The sequence below is a fragment of the Triturus cristatus genome, chromosome 1_2, assembly GCF_964204655.1.
Source record: "Triturus cristatus chromosome 1_2, aTriCri1.1, whole genome shotgun sequence".
Taxonomy (NCBI): domain Eukaryota; kingdom Metazoa; phylum Chordata; class Amphibia; order Caudata; family Salamandridae; genus Triturus; species Triturus cristatus.
This window is the reverse complement of record NC_140580.1, coordinates 921,174,454-921,192,655: the sequence shown is the minus strand read 5'-3', so window position 1 is coordinate 921,192,655 and position 18,202 is coordinate 921,174,454. Positions and strand designations below refer to the sequence as shown.

Here is an 18,202-nt window from a genome sequence, read left to right as displayed (position 1 = left end):
TTTCAGGCTCTGATACCGATGTTTCATCCCCTAGCCTGGATTTCGCTGCCTCGGAGGCTGCTGGGACTCATCACCTCCTGCATCCTGCTGGTGACACATGCCCACTGGCATATTCAGATCTGCAGTAGGACTCGAAGTTCCACTGGGGTGCAGCATCAGGTAAATCTAGCGGACATGATCCAGATATCGGAGAGAAATTCACAAGATCTGCAGTGGAGGTTAACAAACCGCGATTGGGTCAGCAGCAGACCCATCTCCCTTCCACAACCAGATCTGACAGTAGGGACAGGTGTCTCACTCATAGGATGGGGCAACCATCTGGAAGAAGTGGAGATAAAAGGCCTCCTGTCTCCTGTGAAATCCAGACTCCGCATCAACCCTCTAGAGCTCCGGGCGATTCAGATGTCATTAAATGCCTTTCCACCCTCCGTCAAGGGAAAGCTAGGGCAGGTTTCACGGACAACACCACCGCCATGTGGTACTGCAACAAACAGGGCGGGTGGGTTCATGGACCCTTTATTCAAGTGGCCCTGCATCTATGGATATGTCTAGAATGTCACATAATATCCCTGGTGGTTCAACATATGTCGGTCTTTCTGAATGGCAGGGCAGATGAACTCAGCTGCAGATGCCTAGTGGATCACGAATGGCGTCTGAATCCTGAGGTTGGTTAGATCTGTTCGCCACCACCAAGATGCACAATGTCAGCAGTTCTGCGCGCAGGTGTTTCCAAGGCAGCTCTCGCTTAGACGCTTTTCGTGTCAAGTAAATATCAGTCCTCCTGTACATCCTTTCACCCATACGAACCCTGCTCAGAGATCAGGAACGACCGGCTCCAAAGAGTCTGGTATCCTAAGCTGTGGAGCATGGCTGTTGGTCCTCCGATCAGGCAGCCCTTTCAGTGGGATCTTTTGTTGCAGCAGCAGGTGAGGATTTTCCATCCGAACCCGTCAACACTCCGCCTTCTTGCATGGAGATTGAACAGCGACAGTTGACAGACTTTGACCTTCTGCCCGAAGTCTGTGATGTTATTCTGGTAGCTAATCATCTCTCCACCAAAATGGTATACGCTTACCGTTAGGGCTAGTTTGTGTCATGGTGTGCAGAAAAACAGGTTGACCCCTCTTTCTGCTCCCCTTACTCAGGTTCTTCTCTTTATTCTTTTCCTTGCCCAACAGGACTCTGCTCTGGGAACCTTTCAGCTATCTCAGCCTTGATGTGGTTGCCTGACCAGTTATCCCTCTTCAAATCCCCTTTTGTACATAGCTTCTTGAAAAGTTTGCAACGTATGTATCCTTCTTCTCCCTTTATCATGCCACAGTGCGACCTTAGTCCAGTCTTGACGTTCCTGATGTGCGGCCCCATTGAGCCCTTGTACAACTGTCCTCTCAGGATTCTTACCATCAAAAGGACCTTCCTGGTGGCAACAACATCTGCCTGGAGGGTCAGTGAGCTTCAGGCTTTGTCACCTAAGCCTCCATACCTGAACATCTACCCAGACAAGCTGGGTCTACGAACTAGAGCTTCCTTTGTGCAAAAAGTCATCACTCTCTTTCATGTAGGCCAGTCCATCACTCTGCCTACTTTTTATGCTACGCCACATCCGGTTAAGGAAGAGGAGCAACTTCACTGACTGGACCCAAAACAAGCGTTGTTGTTCTACCTTGACCACACAAAAGAATTTTGGGTGGACAACCAACTCTTGGTGGGGTATGTCAGAGCAAAGAAGGGAAAGGCTGTGCAGAAATAGACCATCTCCCGATGGATTGCGCTCTGCATTAAAATCTGCTACACAAGGGCCAAGAAGCAACCTCTTGAGGGTTTGTATGCTCATTACTCCAGAGTCAAGGCTCAGACTACTGCATTAGCATACAGAGTCCTGGTCCTCGACATCTTCCAGCCATCAACCTGGACTTTCTTGCACACGTTCACAAAACACTTCTGCCTGGACAGTCAGGTACGTCAGGATGGGCACTTTGGCCGTTCCGTCCTGCAGGACATTTTGGTGTGAAACTGTTTCACAGACCCACCTCCAGGGAGGTATTGCTTGGGTATCTATTCTAACGGTTAGGGCGCTCGACCTGGAACCTGGGGGAACTGGGTTCGAGGGTCCGGTAACGATGCTAAACCTCCTGTGATTCTGGGCAAATCACTTAATCTCCCCGTGGCTAACAAAAAAACGAACGTGTGTCCTCATGTAACGTAACTGGTGTTATTATTTAAAGCGCTCTGATACCTGATTGGATTCGGGTCAAGTTCACGCTATATAAAACTCTGCTAAAAAAAAAAGAAAAAAAAAGTTAAGGAGCCTGAAGCTAGAAGTCTCTATCAAAGGGACAGGTTACTTACCTTCAGTGGCGCCTTTTCTGGTAGAGACTCTATCTAACCCATCCTTCCCGCTCTGTGAACAGATTTCTAGGGACAGGGCTTTCCAACTCTCAGGGCCATAGTTTTCCACACCAGTGGTCAGTGTTCTTTGTGGCTCCGTTCCTAGCATCGAAAGTTGCGAAAAGTAACTGACATCAGTGCGCTGGGGTGGTGCATATATAAAACACCACGCATGTCACTTCTGGGGCGGATGACACCACGCGGAGCCGATCAATGACAATTACTGGCACACAGGGGTACTGCTCACAAAAACATTTCGGATCCAGTCTGTCGCTTGGGGATAATTCAAAGGTAAGGAATCTGCAACTAGATAGTGTCTCTACCAAATAAGGCACCACTGAAGGTAAGTAACTTGTCCATTATTAACCAAAAAGGGGACTTGCTAAAGATGGTAATCCCTCAGCCCTATGAGATAAGTAGGGAGAACAGAAATATGTTGAAGCTGATGAAGCAGGTATGAGATTGCGGAAAGATCATACATAGAAGGTTCTAAAAGGTTTAGTGTGATAGCATTATTTTTAGAGAAGCAGTTTCTGCTCCTGTCTGACAGTGTGGAAATTTCCCCACCAGTTGCAAAGGAAGGAGAACAAGGCAAAAGAGAAAAGGTGAAATTCCAAAATCGAGCATGATGAATGGCGTGTAGTGTGAAAAGGAACAGAAAATATGACGAAAAGGGTAGAAATGAGTGACAGGCACTACACTGCAATTTACATGCATCAAAGAGTACCCACTATTCTACAGGCCATTCATACTCACGCCAGTTTCTTAAGGCAGCTGATTGTGAAAGAGCCCACGTAGCGGTCAGGGAAGCTGAAATCCAGTAGCTCTAGAGCACTGAGCACAGACACTTCCTTCCAAGACTGCATCAGATACACCATCTGCAAAGTAAGAAAGTTAGTGTATGCATGGATACATCACAATGTGCAAGACAAACTACCTAAAATGAATGAATGCACAGATAGCTGTATAACAATTCACTCTGGTGAGTATGCTTGTGGCTACAGAGTGCAACCCTGCCTTATTTGTGTAATTGCTACAAATGTAGAATGATGCTGTATACAGTGATGAGGGACACTTGGAATGCTGGTCTGACAGTCATGCCAGATGAGAAGAGAGGTTGAACAGGAAACAGCGATGTTAGTGATGGGGTATCCTGTAGATATATGCTTGTAACTTTCAACGAAAACCTGATGCTATTGAACCTGCCCTGTCCTGTAAAAAAAAAAGCAACCTGTTTGTACTGCGAAGTCGCAGCTGGTTTTTGCACACAAGAAACTTTGCTACACTGGTGATGAGGATGGGATTCAAACCCACATGTGAAAAGAACAGCAAAATGGGCGAAAACTGGAGGCAGGAAAGATGGCCACTCCACTTGGAGGATCAGACGGCGGACTGCGTTATGGGCTCTTGGTGACAGTCTAAGATGCTAACTAGCTTGGGGAGCAAAGGGGGCAGAAACTGTTGGTGACCAAAGGGATCGGTTTCAGAGTGGTAGAGAAGCTACTGTGGCGCCTCAAAACATAGATGGTGGAAAGCCTGGGCAACACTAGTACCCAGAGCCCACTGCGAGAAGGGCTTGGGGCCCTTCTGCACTTGCAGTGGGTGGGGCAACCTTCCAGGACATGTCTGGCTTCAGTTTAACCTGGATCTGCAACTCAAGTAGGTATCCTGATCTGGCTTGAGAGCAGAAGTGGGCAAGGCGAAGGGGGGACTTGAAGAGAGGCTGCTTTTATTGACAGCCCAGGTACGCGCCTAGCAGCCTGTTGATTGTGGAGCAGAGGTGATGTTTACAATAGGAAGAAAGGGGTTGAAAAGGAAAAATCATCCCTCTTTATCCTAGAGGGCAAAGAACAGGGAGATGCAAATATAGAGCACAGCATAATGATTAGTGCTCTTGTTATAGGACAGAAAGCTATAAATGGAGCAATATACTCTATACTGAAGAAAGTAAGAAAGAAATCTAAAAATCCATCACTGCAGTAGAGACAAAATGGGAATCGATTAAATTTACGGTTGGAAGATAGTGCGGGCGGTATTTACAACAGCCTGAGTAGCATGGGGGGCATGCAAAAGACTGAGGTGTTCAAACGCACAGTAACAGATCACAAGCTTGGGATGCCAGAACATTATATGAGGGTGGGCAATTTCAGTGTACTGGGTTTTTTACCAACTGCTGCTGAAACACACTTACTGGAAGTGGCAGGTACATTTTTTTTAAAGAACACTTCACTCTCCCAAAGGAAAAAGGGTGCATTGGTACACACACCTTACAAACTCCCCTCAAGAGCACCAATGTGAAGACATACTTGGACTGTGGGACTATCATTGTTACACTCGAGGACCTTGACGTTAGAGAACTGATTCTATATAAGGAAAATTCCTTAATCCCTCAGAGATGCTCTCCAGCCCTAGTAAATCGTTTTCATTTTTTTCTTGACTTTGGTGCGGAGACCCTGCAGAAGAGACACAAATGGCAAGTGATCCACAGAGATATTTTGGAGATAGTTGTAAGAGCTGGTGTATGGGATCATACAAGGCTCAGGGTCAGGTACAAAAACCAGAAGTATATATTTTCTCACGTGGAAGCAGGGTAATCATTTTTGGATGGACACACATCAAATACTTAATTGCATATTAGAGGTGCAATCCGAGACTTGGCATTTTCCATGAGTTTAAAAGTTCATCGCTAAATGCTTCTTTTGGCGCTAAGTATATGACATGGGTTTGGGTGAGCGGACTTAGGACACATATGCATTTGAATTACAAGCAAACATCGTAAGGGGCTCGCTCCCTGATGTGCAAATCCCCCTTTAATTATTTTTACTCAACCCTATTGCCTCTTACTTTCTTACACCAAGTTTGCTCGCTTGCTTATCTTTTCCTTTTTTCCCCTGCTTTGATTTCTATGGTATTTTTATTCTGTTGGTGTTGTTATATATTTGAAATAGGGCGGTAGAGGAGAGCTGCATGGTGAACAGGGCAGGATAGGATTGGTGTCTGCAGAGGACACAGGCGTTGGGTTGGGTTGGGTTGGGGTGGGGGTAAGACAGCACTGACACTGAGTAGTCCTGGAGGATAAACACAGGAAATCAGAGATGCAAAGGCCCTCGGCACCCACAGACAAAATATATGAGACTTTTAGGCACCTATTGGGTAGGGGGGAGGCTGGGTAGAAGGGTAGGGTAAGCCCTCCTTCGGACCACTGGCCTTTCTATGGTAAGACTTGATGGCAACAACTGATTCAACACCCCTCTCCTGAGGTACAAACAGTAAGTCTTTTGGTCTCTCCCCCAAATGCCTATCTCCCAAAGATAAATCTGCCCAGTAAGAGAGTATTGGCATTCTAGATAAGTCTAAAGTCAGGTCAAGGCCAACAGAGGCACACACAAGCGTGAAATGCGAGCATCGGAGAGCAACGAGGTATAAGCTTGTAAAAGAATGTGAACTCTGTAGGCACTAGAGTGCTGGAGGGTAAGAATATGACACTACAAACATGTAAAATGAGCTCTGAACAGATTCAGAAATCCATGGAAAAGAAACTTTAGATGCTATTTTGAAAATGTGAGAATTGGAAAACCAGTCTAGATGAGAAAGCCTGTGAATCAAGACAGAGAGGCTCCAATCTAAAGGCGTCTGTGCGACCCTCTTAGTAAAAACGAACCCCTGCACCATTCACCTTGACAGGCCTCCCATGTAAAGTCCCATCTCCTGCAGCATTCTGTGAGACCTCGAACATCTTAGTAAATTTTAATTACTTTAATAAAAAGGAGGAAGTGCTGAAAGCTGCAAAAAGTTGAGAAGAGTGTAATACCAGGACTTCCCAAGTTCAATATACCAGGGTATCTTGCCAGCAATGCCAAAGAAGCTATCAGCCTCAAAATCCATCACGGAAAGACTCCGAGAGAAGAGATTCCACTACAGATGGATGTATCCATTTGCCATCTTTTTAGAATTGCAGGGGAAGCAGTGTCATTTTATGGACAAAATGGAGGCAGCAAAAATGCTCAACAGACAAACAGAAAAATCAAACCCATGGAGAGTGCCTCTCCCAGGGAAATAACTCCTCCCTAGGGGGGTAGGGTGTGTTTGGGGATGGCAAAGCAGCCACAGAATCTAGTCGGAAGTGACATGGCACATGCACACTGTTCAGGGATGAGGGGGAATAAATGAACAGATCTGATTCTCAAAATAAAGGCTCATCACCCTCTGCACACAGAGACTTCTATGAGTGAAGCAAACTTTTCCCTGCGGTGGGGGAGTGGAGGATTGGGCTTACATCTCCAAAACTATTTAAGGGATTGGAGTCAAAACTGTAGTACGCATTAGCAATTTGAAGGATGAACCCGATACTGAATGTTAAATAGATTTGATTTGAGTCACACCCCTTAGATTCTGAATCCACAGTCGCCAGGAATGGGATAAGACCAAATAAACGCATTCAACAGCTTGCTACCACCGGCGTGGTTCCAATGTTGAAAGTTTAAGTTGTGGGTGTTGGTGGGTTGGAGGGAGGGGTTCTCATGGTCAACATGATACTCAGATTATTGTGCGAATGCACAGCATGATTTTGGAAGGAATCATGCAGCTTATGTGACACTAAAGGGTTTATTAATGTGGTCGAAAGAGGCATCATCTGGAAATACATTCAAGATTATCAACCCGACATCATATTCTTTCAAGAGACACAAAGGATCAATTCAGGGTGAGATAAAGGACATTTATTACTGCCTACTCCTCTGTTAAAACTAAAGACAATGGGGTGGAAACCTTCATTAAAAGGCATGTGCCGCTAGTCATTACAGACTCTGAATCTGACAACGAGGGCCGATATCTGCTCCTGACTGGTGCTTCCTTTGCAAAACCGCTGATGCTAATTACAGTATATTCATCAAAAAAGGCTCAAAGACACATTTCTGAGAGGATTTCTTGCAACTCTCACTGGATTGGCAAGGTGGAAGATTGTTGGGACCTGAATGTTGGGACCCACAAAAAGATAGAAGCTCGGAGGGATTCATATGCAAGTTTAAACAGATGTTGCAGGTTATGAAAATTAGAAATGGATGGAGGGAACAGCATGCATTAGATGCTGAATATACATATTAACCTCATGTCCACTTCTCTCAGTCAAGGTAACACCGGGCTTTTCCACTATATCACTGGCGAGAGAGGGTCACTTTCAGTGTCAGATCACACCCCAGTCTAACTAGAATTGCAGTTCGGAAACCATCCCCAAAACAAGACCTGGTACCCATACCTTTCTCTTCTGAGTGATACGGTCTATGGAGAGGAAATTGGCCAAAAAGAGAGGTATATTTCACTCAGAAAGAAGGGACTGAGTTCTTCGGTGGGAGACACTGAAAGTGGTGGTTTAGGGGAAATATGTAGCTCTTAGGACTTATGTTAGAATACTGTGAGCCATGGAAGTGCAGATGCTAGAAGTGGAATTTCAACAAATCAAATCAGAATGTAAGCGACAACTCTCTATACAAATACATTGTAAACTACTTCCAGCAAGCGTCCACTTGCAAATCATTTACACAAAAAGGGAAGAACTGTTCCTACTATATCTCAAAAGAAGAGTGCATGTTCAGGTGACAAGTTTGGCATGTATTTGACCACGTAACTGAGGGATAAAAAAGAAAGACACAATATTAAAGAAATCAAATAGGACTTGGGAAGTTCTCTAGTTAAAGAGGTGAATACATTAGAGTTTGAGACCATGTTTCTTAAACTAATAGGAACTAAGAGGGATGATGTCTAAATTATACCATCTATCGTTCTATTAGGGTGCACAACCCAAATGGAGACTTGTGTTGGAGTGACCACTGGGTAAACAAACCCCTCAAAAAAAGTGGGAACTTTGGACAGGGGAAATACATGGCTGCTCTTCATCCTTTAGAGCCTAGTAGATACAATACAAAATCCTATATTGGGTTCTACAGGTAGTGTGTGCCAATTTAAGCATGTGCTCCCAAAATATCACATGCACCAGAAGATGACCAAGCACCCTGGAGTGGAGTGACATAATGGTGCAAAGGACAAGAAAAAGAGCACACGCAACTGTCTGTTTAATTGTTTAGGTATCCGTGGCTGATTTTCAGCTAGGCTGTTAGCATGACCCCGATGCTAGCAGGTACCAGTGCATTTCCGATGTGAGGGACCTGTGATCTAATGCAGTAAGGGGAGGCTTGCCTGCGCACGCACACTCCCACCATAGTGAGCAATCATGTGAAGTACACACTCCACCACTATAGTAGCATGCCAGAAGCTATTGAAGCCTTAAATTGTTGCAAGCAGGAGCAGCACACGGCCACTGTGTGATGAAACTATTTTTTGTCAGTTAACACTCAGGTTTTTATTTTGCAACTATCTGTCAACAATGTGTCTCTTATCTGCAGAACAATTTGTTTTGTTTGCATTTACCACATTTTTATGTAGTTGTATCTGGTGCTCTTTTACAAAACTGTATTTTCTTTTCTTTTTACTATGCTAACAAGTTAAACCCTTCGTCACCCCTCACCTTTTCAACCCAAGTCTCAAAAACGTTATTTTTCAAATTTCTAAACTCACTTCCCTTTCTTCTGCTACTCTTTATTTCCAAAGCAATACCAAAGGGGATGATGGACGGAGCGTTTGAGCAAATCAAACACTCACCCCCAGTCAACTGATCTGGGTTTAATCCATAATCATTCTTTAGCTCACTCCACCACCCCACAGTCGCCAGGAACGGGATAAGACCAAATAAAATCAGTAGCATGCAAAACATGAAAACGCATTCAACAGCTTGCTACCACAGGCGCGGTTTCAATGTTGAAAGTTTAAGTTGTAGGTGTTGGTGGGTTGGAGGGAGGGGTTCTCATGGTCAACATGATACTCAGATTGTTGTGCGAATGCACAGCATGATTTTGGAAGGAATCATGCAGCTTATGTGACGCTAAAGGGTTTATTAATGTGGTCGAAAGAGGCATCATCTGGAAATACATTCAAGATTATCAACCCGACATCATATTCTTTCAAGAGACACAAAGGATCAATTCAGGGTGAGATAAAGGACATTTCTTACTGCCTACTCCTCTGTTAAAACTAAAGACAATGGGGTGGAAACCTTCATTAAAAGGCATGTGCCACTAGTCATTACAGACTCTGAATCTGACAACGAGGGCCGATATCTACTCCTGACTGGTGCTTCCTTTGCAAAACCGCTGATGCTAATTACAGTATATTCATCAAAAAAGGCTCAAAGACACATTTCTGAGAGGATTTCTTGCAACTCTCACTGGATTGGCAAGGTGGAAGATTGTTGGGACCTGAATGTTGGGACCCACAAAAAGATAGAAGCTCGGAGGGATTCATATGCAAGTTTAAACAGATGTTGCAGGTTATGAAAATTAGAAATGGATGGAGGGAACAGCATGCATTAGATGCTGAATATACATATTAACCTCATGTCCACTTCTCTCAGTCAAGGTAACACCGGGCTTTTCCGCTATATAACTGGCGAGAGAGGGTCACTTTCAGTGTCAGATCACACCCCAGTCTAACTAGAATTGCAGTTCGGAAACCATCCCCAAAACAAGACCTGGTACCCATACCTTTCTCTTCTGAGTGATACGGTCTATGGAGAGGAAATTGGCCAAAAAGAGAGGTATATTTCACTCAGAAAGAAGGGACTGAGTTCTTCGGTGGGAGACACTGAAAGTGGTGGTTTAGGGGAAATATGTAGCTCTTAGGACTTATGTTAGAATACTGTGAGCCATGGAAGTGCAGATGCTAGAAGTGGAATTTCAACAAATCAAATCAGAATGTAAGCGACAACTCTCTATACAAATACATTGTAAACTACTTCCAGCAAGCGTCCACTTGCAAATCATTTACATAAAAAGGGAAGAACTGTTCCTACTATATCTCAAAAGAAGAGTGCATGTTCAGGTGACAAGTTTGGCATGTATTTGACCACGTAACTGAGGGATAAAAAAGAAAGACACAATATTAAAGAAATCAAATCGGACTTGGGCAGTTCTCTAGTTAAAGAGGTGAATACATTAGAGTTTGAGGCCATGTTTCTTAAACTAATAGGAACTAAGAGGGATGATTTCTAAATTATACCATCTATCGTTCTATTAGGGTGTACAACCCAAATGGAGACTTGTGTTGGAGTGACCACTGGGTAAACAAACCCCTCAAAAAAAGTGGGAACTTTGGACAGGGGAAATATATGGCTGCTCTTCATCCTTTAGAGCCTAGTAGATACAATACAAAATCCTATATTGGGTTCTACAGGCAGTGTGTGCCAATTTAAGCATGTGCTCCCAAAATATCACATGCACCAGAAGATGACCAAGCACCCTGGAGTGGAGTGACATAATGGTGCAGAGGACAAGAAAAAGAGCACACGCAACTGTCTGTTTAATTGTTTAGGTATCCCTGGCTGATTTTCATCTAGGCTGTTAGCATGACCCCGATGCTAGCAGGTACCAGTGCATTTCCGATGTGAGGGACCTGTGATCTAATGCAGTAAGGGGAGGCTTGACTGCGCACGCACACTCCCACCATAGTGAGAAATCATGTGAAGTACACACTCCACCACTATAGTAGCATGCCAGAAGCTATTGAAGCCTTAAGTTGTTGCAAGCAAGAGCAGCACACGGCCACTGTGTGATGAAACTATTTTTTGTAAGTTAACACCCAGGTTTTTATTTTGCAACTATCTGTCAACAATGTGTCTCTTATCTGCAGAACAATTTGCTTTGTTTGCATTTACCACATTTTTATGTAGTTGTATCTGGTGCTCTTTTACAAAACTGTATTTTCTTTTCTCTATGCTAACAAGTTAAACCCTTCGTCACCCCTCACCTTTTCAACCCAAGTCTCAAAAACGTTATTTTTCAAATTTCTAAACTCACTTCCCTTTCTTCTGCTACTCTTTATTTCCAAAGCAATACCAAAGGGGATGATGGACGGAGCATTTGAGCAAATCAAACACTCACCCCCAGTCAACTGATCTGGGTTTAATCCATAATCATTCTTTAGCTCACTCCACCACCCCAGTTCAGACATGGCCATATGGTACAGACAGCGTACAGTCTGCGAGAGCTTTGTTCAAGTTTCCAACCATCAATGGAGAGCACCTGTTAGAACTGGTTAGCCGTATAAAATCTGGATCCTCCAGTGATCCCTGCCCCCCGAAAATTTTCAAACTAGCCTTGCCAGGTATCCAACCCCAGCTCCTGCAGCTAATTAATGCTTCATTGGAAGCGGGTTACCTCCCAGCATCCCTGAAGGAGGCCAGGGTTTCCCCGCTCCTGAAGAAAGCAGGTACTGACCCTAAAATACTAAAAAACTACAGGCCTATCTCTCAGCTGCCTTTCCTAAGCAAGATTCTGGAAAAACATGTCTTGAACGTAGTTACTAACTACCTTGAGGAACACCATCTCCTTCATGCCAGGCAGGCAGGGTTCCGACCTCAACATAATACGGAACTGGTGATGGCCACGGTCACCGATGAGCTAAGAGTAAGAGCTGATAATAAACAACCTTGCGCTCTGATTCTGCTAGATCTCTCGGCAGCTTTCGATACGGTCAGCCATTCCATCTTGCTGAGCCGTATCGCGAAGCTGGGGATTGCTGGCCAGGCATACAAGTGGTTGGAGTCCTTCCTGTCGGGTCGTACTCAGAGGGTCCAGATGGGGGACCAGCTATCAGGGAGTAGGGATGTAACCTGGGGGGTGCCTCAAGGATCTGCACTCTCCCCCCTTCTGTTTAATATCTATCTGCAACCCCTGATTGAGGAACTCACGTGTAAGAACTGCGAGGTTTTTAACTACGCAGACGACACGCAGCTACTGGTCCAGCTGGGCGATACTCCGGAGGCCCAGGAGTCAGTCAGAGATCTTTTGAGATTCACGGTCAACTGGATGACTAACAACTTCCTTAAAGTTAATGCAGATAAAACGGAGGTTTTGGTGGTGACCAACACAGTTAATCCCTGGGATGATCTGTACTGGCCCCCTGAACTTGGCGAAACCCCCAGCCCGGGGTCGGTAGTGAAGAGTCTTGGCTTAAAGATCGATGCAGCTCTCACTATGGCCCCTCAGGTGTCGGCTGTGGTAGGTTCCTGTACTGCCGTGATGCGGCAATTGCGTAAACTTACTGCCATTCTCTCTGCCTCCACGCTGCAGACTATTGTCTCAGCAACGGTCATCTCGAGGCTAGACTATGGTAACGCTCTGTACCTGGGCCTGTCACAGAAGCTGATGAGGAAACTGCAAGTCGTGCAAAACGACGCTGCCAGACTGGTTTTTTCTCTTCCCAGAAGTGCACACGCATCCACCCTCCTTCGTAAACTGCATTGGCTTCCAGTGAAGCTCAGGGTCCATTTTAAAGGCCTCTGCATGGCCCATAAAGCACTCTTTGGCAATGCCCCGGAATATGTTAAACAGCGCCTGAGGAAGTATGTTCCCGCTAGGCCCCTACGTTCTGGGGCTGTCCCAAATCTGGTTCAACCCAGATTTAAATTAAAAACTAAAGGCGGTAGTGCTTTCTCAGTGCTCATTCCTCAACTCTGGAATGACCTTCCCTCTAGCCTGAAGGAGGAATTTAACCTTCTCTCCTTCAGGAAAAAACTGAAGACATTTTTGTTTGGCACAGTAACACCTTCAGGCTAATTGGAGTTGGCATATGGTTGGGGAGGCGGTACGATGTTGGTGGTTGTCTGTTTAGCGCTTAGAGACCAGTGGTGATAAGCGCTCTATAAGAACCATTTAACATAACATAACATAACATAACATATGCAAATCAGTCTGACCCTGTGCCTCATGGGAACAGTCCTACCCGAACTGCCAAGCCATGTCTTCCCTGGACCAGAAACAAGCATCCCGGGACTGGTTTCGGGTTCATAACCCTCATCAGCCAGGCTGTCTTGAATCCAGTGACAAAGTGAGCAAGGGACCCACATCTGGGCATACCCTGCCAACTTAGGGCGAACAAAGCGATACCAAAGGGGATGATGGACGGAGCGTTTGAGCAAATCAAACACTCACCCCCAGTCAACTGATCTGGGTTTAATCCATAATCATTCTTTAGCTCACTCCACCACCCCAGTTCAGATATGGCCATATGCAAACCAGTCTGACCCTGTGCCTAATGGGAACAGTCCAGCTCGAACTGCCAAGCCATGTCTTCCCTGGACCAGAAACAAGCATCCTGGGACCGGTTTCGGGTTCATAACCCTCATCAGCCAGGCTATCTTGAATCCAGTGGCAAATTGAGCAAGGGACCCACGTCTGGGCATACCCTACCAACTTAGGGCGAACAAAGCGATACCAAAGGGGATGATGGACGGAGCATTTGAGCAAATCAAACACTCACCCCCAGTCAACTGATCTGGGTTTAATCCATAATCATTCTTTAGCTCACTCCACCACCCCAGTTCAGACATGGCCATATGTAAATCAGTCTGACCCTGTGCCTCATGGGAACAGTCCAGCCCGAACTGCCAAGCCATGTCTTCCCTGGACCAGAAACAAGCATCCTAAGTGCGACAGGTATGCCCAGACGTGGGTCCTGGGCTCACTGTGCCACTGGAATCAAGCTATCCTGGCTGAAGAGGGGTGAAACCCCGAAACCGGTCCTAGGATGCTTGTTTCCGGTCCAGGGAGGATCTGGCTTGGCAGTTCGGGCTGGACTGTTCCCATGAGGCACAGGGTCAAGACTGATTTGCATATGGCCAGGTCTAAACTGGGGTGGCATGGTGAGCAAAAGAATAATGGATTTAACCCAGATCTCTTGACTGGGGGTGAATGTTTTGATTTGTTCTGCATTCCGTCCATCAATTGTGTGTCTTTTACTCTTTATTTCCAGACACTAGTCTGACATTCTTCTGACACATAACAAGTCAGGTAAATGCAGTGCCAGTGAGACAGTGAAGAGTTTTCAAAGGAGCACACATAAAGAACATCAAACTCATTAAAAAGAAGATCAAAGTCCCTCAATGGTTCCATTCGATCTCCATGCATGGAGGTGTAGAGTATAGAGGCAAGAGTGCTTGCTGCTGGGACAGCGCGTTCTTCACAAAGGTGCGACTCACAGCCTGACCCAAAAGCCAAGCAGCCAGGACTGAGTTAATCAGGGCATCATTGAAAAGTAAACAAGAGTCAAAGGTTGACTGCCCAGGTTGCAACATTTCCAAGAGGCAAACCTCAGTCTTTTCTGTGCTGAGGATCAATCTGGGACTTCCCAGACCTCCAAGTCATCACAGCAAAGGAGGCCCTCAAGGGCAATCCTCCCAAGGGGTATCCAAGCCACTGACATTTTGCAGGTCCAGATATATAGAACACCCTCTATCTAATATTTGCTACCTCATCGTCAATCTAATCATGTGGGACATGTGGATGCTTTGAAAAGTATCTGAATCCAACCCAAAAATGCTCTTCTTCTTCTTCTGTAAGTACTGTTGTCGAGCCAGAGGGACTGAAGGTGAGCCCACATTGTCCCAAGGATTTGCTTTTGTAGTGGTGTACCTTGACATTAGGTGGATGTTAGCTGAAGATGGTTCCGGATCTGAGGCCAGACCTGGTGGCAGATCCAGAGCTGGTGCTGCTGGAGTCTTAACCGGTGCTGATAAAGAGGCAGGGCCGGTAGCATAGGAGTAGAGGCATTGTAGAATGGTCTGGTGGCTTTCAGGGTAAGAAGGCACTAGGGATGGGCCAAATGGTGGGGGTTCTACAGGAGGCCCGAATGGTCTATGGTGCAGGAAGGCATAGCACAGTGAGTCAGAATGAAACTGAATATCTGCAGCATGGCATCATTAAAGACCACCGATTATGGGAAAAAAGGTATTCCCCAGTTACTTTGAGGTCCAAGAGGGGGGACTCTTGGACACTCCCCCCCAGTCAACTGATCTGGGTTTAATCCATAATCATTCTTTAGCTCACTCCACCACCCCAGTTCAGACATGGCCATCTGCAAATCAGTCTGAACCTGTGCCTCATGAGAACAGTCCAGCCCGAACTGCCAAGCCATGTCTTCCCTGGACCGGAAACAAGCTTCCTAGGACCGGTTTCTGGCATTTCAGCCGTCTTCAGCCAGGCTTGCTTGAATCCAGTGGCAAAGTGAGCAAGGGACTCACGTCTGAGCATACCCTGCCAACTTATGGCGAACAAAGCAAAAACCAAAGGAAATGATGGACGGAGTGTTGAACATTGCAAGCACTCACCCCCAGTCAATTGATCTGGGTTTAATCCATCACCGTTCTTTAGCCCACTCTGCCACCCCAGTTCAGACATGGCCATCTGCAAATCAGTCTGAACCTGTGCCTCATGAGAACAGTCCAGCCCGAACTGCCAAGCCATGTCTTCTCTGGAACGGAAACCAGCTTCCCAGGACCGGTTTCTGGCATTTCAGTCGTCTTCAGCCAGGCTTGCTTGAATCCAGTGGCAAAGTGAGCAAGGGACTCACGTCTGAGCATACCCTGCCAACTTATGGCAAACAAAGCAAAAACCAAAGGAAATGATGGACGGAGTGTTGAACATTGCAAGCGCTCACCCCCAGTCAATTGATCTGGGTTTAATCCATCACCGTTCTTTAGCCCACTCTGCCACCCCAGTTCAGACATGGCCATCTGCAAATCAGTCTGAACCTGTGCCTCATGAGAACAGTCCAGCCCGAACTGCCAAGCCATGTCTTCCCTGGACCGGAAACAAGCTTCCTAGGACCGGTTTCTGGCATTTCAGCCGTCTTCAGCCAGGCTTGCTTGAATCCAGTGGCAAAGTGAGCTGGATTCAAGCAAGCCTGGCTGAAGACGGCTGAAATGCCAGAAACCGGTCCTAGGAAGCTTGTTTACGGTCCAGGGAAGGCATGGCTTGGCAGTTCGGGCTGGACTGTTCCCATGAGGCACAGGGTCAGACTGATTTGCATATGGCCATGTCTGAACTGGGGTGGCGGAGTGGGCTAACGAACGGTGATGGATCAAACCCAGATCTGTTGACTGGGTGTGAGTGTTTGATTGGTTCTGATGCTCTGTCCATCACCACCCTCTTTTGTACCGCTTTGTTCGCCATAAGTTGGCAGGGTATGCTCAGACGTGAGTCCCTTGCTCACTTTGCCACTGGATTCAAGCAAGCTTGGCTGAAGACGGCTGAAATGCCAGGAACCGGTCCTAGGAAGCTTGTTTCCGGTCCAGGGAAGGCATGGCTTGGCAGTTCGGGCTGGACTGTTCCCATGAGGCACAGGGTCAGACTGATTTGCATATGGCCATGTCTGAACTGGGGTGGCGGAGTGGGCTAAAGAACGGTGATGGATCAAACCCAGATCTGTTGACTGGGTGTGAGTGTTTGATTGGTTCTGATTCTCCGTCCATCACCACCCTCTTTTGTACCGCGCTATTACGCACATCACACAACAGAACGCATATACTCTATGGTATTCTGTTCTTCTGTGCAATACTCAGCTTGTAACATGAGGGCTTCCCTCACTTTATGCTATTCCTTGTTGTCAGATGCCCTTTTCAACATGTCGCCCAATCTTAATACAACTTTAGTCACACAGTACCGGAGAAAATATCGCGATACCACGCAATTATACACAGGATATTTAAACACGCTAAAAGCTGATCGGCACAAACTTCGAATCGGACGCTAACTAGGCAACGCTCTACATAACCATCGGAAGGTAAGTGGATTTTACTAATCCAGTCATTATGACTCAGATGCCCCCTCTTCATTGTTTCACGGATCGGGTCTTAATTTGACCTTAGTGAGAAGACCATACGTCTACCTCACTAGAACAAACAATTAGTACACTTTGGTACAGAGAACCCTCTCTTGTCTCCTTTCCCCATTTAATGGATACAACCGCTTTACAATTTTGATTACCAAATGCAAGCAGATGTCTTTCATTTCAAAGATAAATTTGCTTTTAAACCAGAGACAATACAACTCTAGTCTGTTTTTTATAATAAACTACAGTGCCCCTGTCTTCACGTTATACATAATACACGGTCTATACGGCGACAATATACATTCTTAGTACAACTCAGCGTCGCTAGAAATTTGAAACTTTAGTGGCATAGACCTAGGTAAAATTCAGTAGTAGTCCCCTTCCTATCTGATGGATGTAACCGTTTACGATCTTGGTTACCAATTGTAAGCAGATGCCTTTCACTTCAAGATGCCTTTCACTTCAAGATAAATTTAATATTAAACCAGCAACAATTCTATCTTAGTTTGTCTCATAATAAACTACAGTGCCCCTGTTTTCACGTTACATATACCACATGGTCCACACAGCGATAATACATACCTTTCAGTAAACGCAGCGTCGACAGAAATTTGAATACTGACGGCCATAGACCTGGGTAAAACCCTAGACTAGTCTGCCAAGCGATGTGTTTTATGTGACAATTATGTCTACTTAACTGGAACATATAGGCAGCACATCTTCCTCTATAAGACCAACAGAAGAAATATGGGTTTGCTGTATTCAGGTATTTGACAAACCTTTTTTATATGTCATAATAAGTGAAGGAAGCATACAGCTTCAGCAAAAACCTTAATAATATCCCAATCAAATCAGCTAATCCTAGCCGATAAAAATACCTATATGTTCTAGACAAGATACTCGTGAATAAATACACATACCCATAACAGGATATATCTATGCTAATCATTCTGGAAATACGTGACACTCTCTGTTGCAGTCCTCTTAAAATCGTGGCACCTGATTAGAATATAATTGGAACTCTGTCTTATTTATTTTTTTAGAATTGATTAATAATGACAGCTTCTCTAACCTTCTGTGGGGAATTTTGACACCAGAC

The 18,202-nt window shown here is 45.5% G+C and overlaps 1 protein-coding gene across 7 annotated transcripts in view; it reads right to left on the bottom strand.

Moving 5' to 3' along the window:
- Window positions 1-18,202, bottom strand: part of PIK3CD (phosphatidylinositol-4,5-bisphosphate 3-kinase catalytic subunit delta) — a 671,014-nt gene that overhangs the window by 243,442 nt on the left and 409,370 nt on the right. For all 7 annotated transcript variants that reach the window (XM_085609767.1, XM_085609777.1, XM_085609774.1 and 4 more), the window contains one exon: window positions 3,145-3,266. In XM_085609767.1, coding sequence (XP_085465893.1) covers window positions 3,145-3,266 — 122 coding nt within the window. The remainder of the gene's footprint in view (window positions 1-3,144; window positions 3,267-18,202) is intronic.